The following is a 7,692-nucleotide window of genomic DNA, read 5'->3' on the forward strand; positions in this document are numbered from 1 at the left end:
CATCAGAGCCTGCCACTTTCACATCAGAAGCCCCCCCCCCCACCCCCCCATTCACTTCAAGAGCCTCCTCCAGATCAGAGTCCCTCAATTAGTAAAAATGTGAAGGCACTCATGACAAAGCCAGAAGTCACCCCAGGTTGAGAAAGGATGCTTTAAGTTGTATTTCCAATTTGCTGCTAATTTGGGATAACATCTGCTTTATATTTGTTGTATGTTCCTATTCAAATAGCATAACTTTTTTCTTGCTTTAAAACTGAAGTTTTCCTTTGCTATGTAATGTTAAGGAGGGGCCTGGGGAGTTAATAATAAACCCTGTGCCCTGTGGCAGATCTCATTATAATTATCCTGTCTGTACCATCCTGGAAGTTCTCATTATCCATTGTAAACTAGATTTGAACACTGTCTTAACAAAGGGTTAAAGATCTTGAGGCTTGGGGTCTGCATTGTATATTAATGAAGGAAACCCGGTCTTTGTCCCTTCACTTGCACTTTGAAATTGTTCAGAGTAGCTTGCAGTCTGACCAAAGGCCGGCTCCCAAGAAACAACTAGAAAGGTACGAAATATATTTTAAACAATTATTTTTAGGTATGCTGTGTGAATGGGTGAGCATAACAAATCTAAAGAGAGGTTTTCTCAAATTTGACTGCAAAAGTGGAAAACTTTAAACTAAATAAAGGGGCTTCCTGGGGGGTCAAGGGCTGCAGCCAGCAAAACAAATATAATAACCACACAAATCAATACATAACTAACTTTCAAAGTAAGGTGCACATGGAAGGGGTTTCCACCGTACAAATACAAACATTTCCCAGCACACTTACCAGCTAAAAAAAACAAAACAGTTACACTGTCTAACAATTTGCCTTAAAACAGAGGTTTTAGTTGCAGAACTTTTGCAAAATATGTGGAAACCACACTGTCTCGTCAAGGCTCCTCTGTGTAGTGTGGTCGTAACTCATTAAATCTATGAAAGCCTCCATCTTGGAGCATATATAGCAATAGATAAAATGAGTGGAGGTATGCCAGGAGGTAGCCCAACCTCCTTAAAGGCACAGAGACACACCAGAAGCCCTGCACATCTCAATGGCAAGATGGAGGCCCTCATAGATTTGACTTTTGTGCAGGCTAACTGGCAGGTGTGAAAGGGCTGGAGCCAGACCCAAGTGTATACTGACATGACAAGGGCTGAAAATTAGTTGGATCAATCACGAAGGGGTTATGCTGTGCAAATACCATTCATATGACATTCTCAGCACTACATGGAGTGGAGGAGCATAATTTCCCATGCTCCTCCGCTCCATCTAGTGGTGGGAAGGCCATGCAAACAGCATTCATCCAGCATTTGACTGGGCAAAAGTTTTATAAATCAACCCCATAGATTTTACAGCATTTGCTTATTTCAGCATAGCTTATGTGCAGAAGAAGGTTTATTTTGCTGACTTGTTGGTTGGATGTGTATCTAAAAAGTTCTTGTGGTTTTAATAAAACTTTGGATTTCATAAAGCCTATAATAAAATATTTTGGTTATTTCAGTTCAGGGTAATTATATAGAATGGTGTGTCGTGGTTGTTATGAGTCATGTTGGAAGATGAACACTTAGCTGACTAATACTTTGAACATGTAAAAACAATTGAAATGACTTAAAGAATAGTCAAGTTGTCAGGCTGCCAGTGAAGCTGATGTGAAAGAAGGTGCCAAGCTGTATACACATTTCTCTCCCACATGCCAGGTGTGTCTGCAGACAGAATTCACTGACTCGCTGCTAACTAGGAGAGCCTCTGACAACCATAATTAGTGTTGTCACAATCCACCACATCTCTTTCTTTTCAATACCTCAGGAGGTGCTTTACAGTCCTTATCCTTTGTTACAAAGGAGGAATTTGAACATGAATTTTTGAGTTTTTTGTTTATTTTCAGGCATGTTAAAAATATTGATGACATTTTCTGGATGGATTTTAACATTCAGGTTACTTGCTGATAAACATTGCTTAAAGGAAATCTTTCCACTAAAAAGAACAGTCTTGCATGCAGCAAGTACTAATATAGATGGTTTAGATGATTCCTAAAAGCGGACCTAAATCCTTTTCTAAATAGTAAACTCATCTGCCTTAGCAGATATGCTAATATGAAAAGATATTTACTACCAGCAGGTTCCTTGTAGGACAGCAGGACACACGGCCACTATCAAAGGGCAGGTTTTGTTTTCAGGTGGAGCCAATGATTGGTTGGAACATCACCCTTTCACAGCTTATATGGGTGCCAGTGCCACCAGCCAAAGTAAGCTTGGAGCTGCTAGTATGTGCTCATCCACCACTAGATAACTTAAAGGAGAACTATGGGGTAAGTGTTTTCCCCATAGTTCTCCTAAGGGTCACGGGAGGACATAAACTAGCGCCCTCGCGTGACCCAAAGCTCAGTATACCGCGAGCTACAGCTCGCGGTATACTGGGACCACCGCAGCCGGGACGGATCCCGACGAGATCCACCCAGCTTCGTGAGTGACAGCTGGCTCTGCCTATCTAGAGGCAGAGCCAGCTGTACCCGCCCCCTCCCCCGTCCGTTCCGCCAGTCAGCGCTGGAGGATTGGACAGGGGAGGAAGTGATAGTCACGGCTCTCTGCAGCGACATGATCAAGAAGTGAGTGAGCGACGTTATGCGTCCGCTCACTTCACGATCTATTGAGCCGATGTGACAGTTTCATTGTCACACATCGGCTCGAACTATGAGGTGAGTGAAAATCACTCACCTCATAGTTCTCCTTTAATGGGCAGCTTATGCAAATGTTGACCATCAGTGCTCCTCCTTACAAAGACAGAGGACTAAACAACACAAACTATTAACACCCACAATCCCATCCATACCCATTGCTGATTTTCAATGCATCATGGAACATGTAGTACACTGAGGTGCATCCAATATCTAAAGGAAGTCAGTTTGGCCACCTCAATAATCCCTCCTCCAGGCAGCCTGGCATACTTCCTATGTAAGAGTGAAATTAATAATGTTGTGGCATTTTCAAAAGCTGTTTTCTGCTTAAGTAATCAAGTTAAAGAAAAATGTTCTTGTGATGTGGTTCGGAAAGGGTTTCTGAGAAAAGTTTACGGTATCTTGAAGTTCGGTTTTGAAGATGTTTTTTGCTCCAGCAGTAACTTTACACAATAACATGTATTTATATTTATTATTATTTTGTGTGAGATTTCAACAATTACCCTTTCAACCGACAAGGCAATATTTAAAGTAATATTAAACTTTTTTTGAATAATGAATCCAGATCAAACAATTAGACATTGTCCAACAAAGTATTACTTAGAATATTTGCTCAAGCACTTACAGTCATCATGTTTCCAAACAGTTGGCCCCAACTGTCTCAGCTCCTCTTCCCTGAGCTTCCTGTTCAGTGCAAGATTCACAATGTGGGGATCAGGGGCAGTGGATTTCCTTGCCTTGCTGTGTCTCTGTGTTTGTGGAGATACACACAGCTTACTAGAACACACAAGGGTGGCTCCATAGGACCGTGCATGGTAAAGGAGCCACCCTAAAATAGGACATCAGGGCCACTCTTCAGGGGATCAGCTGATTTAGCAGGAAGCAAAAAACTTGTAAACATCATGTAGCAGCATCCATTGCAAGTTATTTAATCAGCATTTGAAATAGCTTAAAAACCTTTTGACTTTAATATCACTTTAAGTGTCATGTTTCATTGTACATCAATTGACAGATGAGAAGAATGTTGAGTGTTACAATCATATCTCAATTTCCTATAACCTAAACAAGCCTAACATTTACAATGTCCTGATGATTTAGAGAGACATAACACATAATTTATTGAAGTTCTTGTTGTGGTGGTCTGTTTTGAAAATGTGCTTCTCAGACTCAGTATAATGGTTCTTGCTTCTGGGTAAATACATTAAGTGAACAAGAGCTGAATGACAAGACAGACATGCAAAAATCATGTTACAGACATAAGGTGTCTGCCTGGGGCAGAGAAAAGTCATAATTCAGATAAATGTGTCTCAGGACTTCTGTAACACCTCTGAACGAAACTAGCTTTATGAAACTGCAAGCTGGCCTTGTAAACTTTATCCAGTAGAAAACTGTACTGTGACAGCAGAAACAGAGGTAAAATATTACCATCTACATTATTACAATGTATATTATATTATATATCATGGAACATTTAAGGCTTTGAATACAGGAAATGGGATTTGTATATGTACATGATTGGATGACTGAAGTGAACAAAGCATCACCTTATTACTTTATTCATAAAAGTCTATGCATAGCTATTTTTTAAGCTTTGCATACAGTAAGGAAGGGTTAAAGCCTTGTCATGTTTTTTGTTGTTGCAGCCTGTATCCCATTTGGGAAAGTCTCCTTTACTTCCTGTCCTGTAGACTTAGCAGGACGAATGGGAAAATGTCACCAAGTGAGGACAATCCTCTTAGACAGTTGGCACCCATTACCCACCCTCTATTTTTGTTACGGTAACAGTTTTTGTAATGTTATTAGAAACAAGTGGAATAACTAAAATGTGTCTGTGAACATAACTGTCTGACTGTAAAGAATTAGTGAAGATATGATACACACCACATTCATAATACATATTTTGGTTTGTTAATTGTGAATTAAAAAAAAGTCTGTATATTTGTTTTATGGGTGTATAATATTACAATGCATTCTATTGTTTGATTACTTCCAGGGTGAATATAAATATGGAAATTGTGTTTAAAGTGTATGTCAGGGCAAAATAAAAAGAACATTTGCAGTTCATCTCTGCAATACATGCACATTTCCACATGTTTTATCCCTTTACAAAACCAGCAAGTACAGAAAAAAACCTATTAGTGTACAAGAAAAGCACTCGGCTCCTATTTTTTTGACTTGGGCTAACAGCCCTACTGTGGACCAGATGGTGTCAGCCCTGCTCAGTTGTCTTTTGCTAAACTACTCAAACCATTTCACTGTCCTCATCTTCACAACGTAAAGATCAATAGTTCTGTAGTCCAAGATAACAACTTAGTACAGATATAAAAAAAAAAAAACATTTTCAATGGCATATTTCGCATAGCAAAAGGGAGCAAATAAGAGAAGTTAACTGTTAGGGTTTACATAGAATTTTGGTATATTTAAAGGGTATTTCCACTTTTGCAGGCAAATTTGGGAAACCCTCACTATATGTTTGTTATGTGTTCCCATTCACACAAAATGCCTATTAATAAAAATAGAAAATATAGAAAAATACCTAAAATAAAATATATACAATAAAAGAATAGATGCCTGTGAGCTGATAAGAGACTGCCTGAAGGACAGTTTTTTTTTTAAAGTTAACATACAATGTCTTCAGATCTTAGGTCAGGTTTAATGCTTTGTTAGGGCAGCCAGTCCTGCTCATATAGTTTACAAGTGATAATGAAATTTGCCAGCAGATTGAAACAAAGCTACCCACAAAAACACCTAAGACAGTCAGAACTAAGCAGGATTTTTCAGTCCTGGAGTTTGCAGAAACATCAAAAAATGTAAGCTGCAATTTTAAATATTTTTTTAAAGTTATGCTATGTGATTGGAAACATTTTACAAATGTGGCTGCAAAAGTACAAATACACTTTAAAACATATTTATAAACAACTAAATTACTACTGTACAGTAGAATATAGTAGTATGCTCGAGTAAACCCAAGTTACCATAGACATTGCTGAGCTTGAACATTTATGCCGGTTAAAAGGAAATGCTGGAATTCTTATTCCAAGGCCTTTACACTTTGTTTCTCTGTCATTTGAGCTTTTGTGTAGCACGCCTTGTGCTTTTAAGATATCCCTTATCACATCAGCCTATCAACAATGTCATATGTTTAGCTGTGGTATGAAGCCATTTGAGAAGTGGTATCTCATTACCTGTACTTGGTGATCACCTGTACTTTTTCAAATCTAAACTACATTCATTGCTCATAAGCTAGTGCTTACATGGACAGATCCACAATGAGGTTCATCAAATGGCCAGTAATCTGCTGAAGTTTGTCATTAATGCCAGTCATCTGAACATTCAACTTTTATTACTTATTCAGCGCCTGCGGTGAAAAGATTCTTTAATTCTCTGAAAAGTGTAGTAGAAACGAACAATGTAGTAATAGAAAACCCCTTCAGTAATCACTGCAGGTCTTTTCAAACTTTGCTTCAAAATGTATTTAAACTTTTTAAAATATATTTGTTACTGATGGCTCAATAATGTTAAAGCTGAACACTCGGCACAAAAACCTTCATTTAAATATATCCCTCAACAGCCACAGAGGATATTTATTCATTTCTATGCACCACCTCTGCAAACCCAAATGTTACCATATAAAAGTAGCCGTGACATAATCACTCTGCTGTACATAGCTTGTGCATAGAGCAGAGCTGTGGGAGGGGCCCAGCAGGTCCACCCACTACAGGCTGCCTGTGAGAACTACAGAAGGGGGCGGAAACAAGACCAGTCACCCTGCACAAGGAGAGAAAGCAGCAGTGACTGGTCTTTATTACAGGAAGCCCCTGCACAGAGGTAAAGTACACAAGGAACCAAGATTTAAGTAAGAATACACATATTTGCTTATCCTTGAGTTCAATTGGTTGCTATGTTAAGGGACTAAGGTTCCCCTCTTAGCACGGAGAGGTCTAACCGACTGTTTTTGGAGATTCATTAGGGATTTTAAGCCTTATTCACACTGGGCTAACTGGGGGCGTACACGTCCGTGTGGCATGCACACCCATGTGGGGCCGTTTATGGGAGGGACAGGTGCTGTGCATAGCAGCCTGTCCTTCCCTATGGGATGGCGCGGCTGTACGCTGTCATATGCATACCCGAACTGCACATCCATGCGGGTCCGGGTGTCCGTATATGCTGCACGGATATGCACGCCACGAGTTAGCCCAGTGTGAATGAGGCCTCAGTGGGTTTAAGTTGTTTGGTAATCGTGACTAAATAATATTTATAAAGTAGTGACATTGACCATACATTCACTGGAGGCGAATCTTCCTGCAGGATGTGTGCTAGTTTACAGTGAATGATTTACCACCAGTGAATGTTTGGCAAATGTCACTTTCACTGCATTATAAATATGCCCCAAAGATATTTTGTATAGCCTTCATTTTTTATTGTCTCGGTGATTAATATTTGTCATTTTTGTCATAGCCTGTACGATGGCATATTGATCTTCAACCCTGGGCTGGCCCTTCACATTCACTTAATGAAGAAGCAACACGTTTTTTAAAGTACATCTCACAACCACAGGTAGGTAGGATTTGGGGAAAGGGCAAATGTTGTTGAAATAAGTAGAATATCAAGACTCAATTGATAAATTAAATTGAAGGTGTTGCTATTAGCAATCTGATTACAGCTATTTCTTTTTCTAAAACTGGCTTATATTGCTGTGAGCAAAACAGATTCAGCGGAGGCTAACAGAAAAACTAAAGCAACAGAAAGGGGAGCTGCTCTCTGTTTATATTATGTACAGCATCCATTTGCATGATTCAAGTTAGGCACTCAGAGCTGATTAGAAATACTGAAGACCTGAGCAAGGAAAATATTTTCCATGCTTTGATTTTATTGGTCATTGCAGCAAATTTAATTTGGCCTTTGTTAGGTTTAATCTTCAAGTTTGTCTTTTGTTGTCTAGTGTTGTAAATACAATAAAAAATAAATAAAATAAAAATTGTATATAT

At 39.1% G+C, this 7,692-nt stretch overlaps 1 protein-coding gene across 1 annotated transcript in view; it reads left to right on the forward strand.

Moving 5' to 3' along the window:
- The window catches only part of METTL24 (methyltransferase like 24), a 47,430-nt gene that overhangs the window by 16,310 nt on the left and 23,428 nt on the right, over positions 1–7,692 (forward strand). Inside the window, exon 2 of the mRNA XM_018560279.1 lies at positions 7,163–7,261. Within this exon, the coding sequence (XP_018415781.1) occupies positions 7,163–7,261 (99 nt within the window). The remainder of the gene's footprint in view (positions 1–7,162; positions 7,262–7,692) is intronic.

This window comes from Nanorana parkeri, unplaced genomic scaffold, assembly GCF_000935625.1.
Source record: "Nanorana parkeri isolate BGI_ZX_2015 unplaced genomic scaffold, ASM93562v1 scaffold445, whole genome shotgun sequence".
NCBI lineage: Eukaryota > Metazoa > Chordata > Amphibia > Anura > Dicroglossidae > Nanorana > Nanorana parkeri.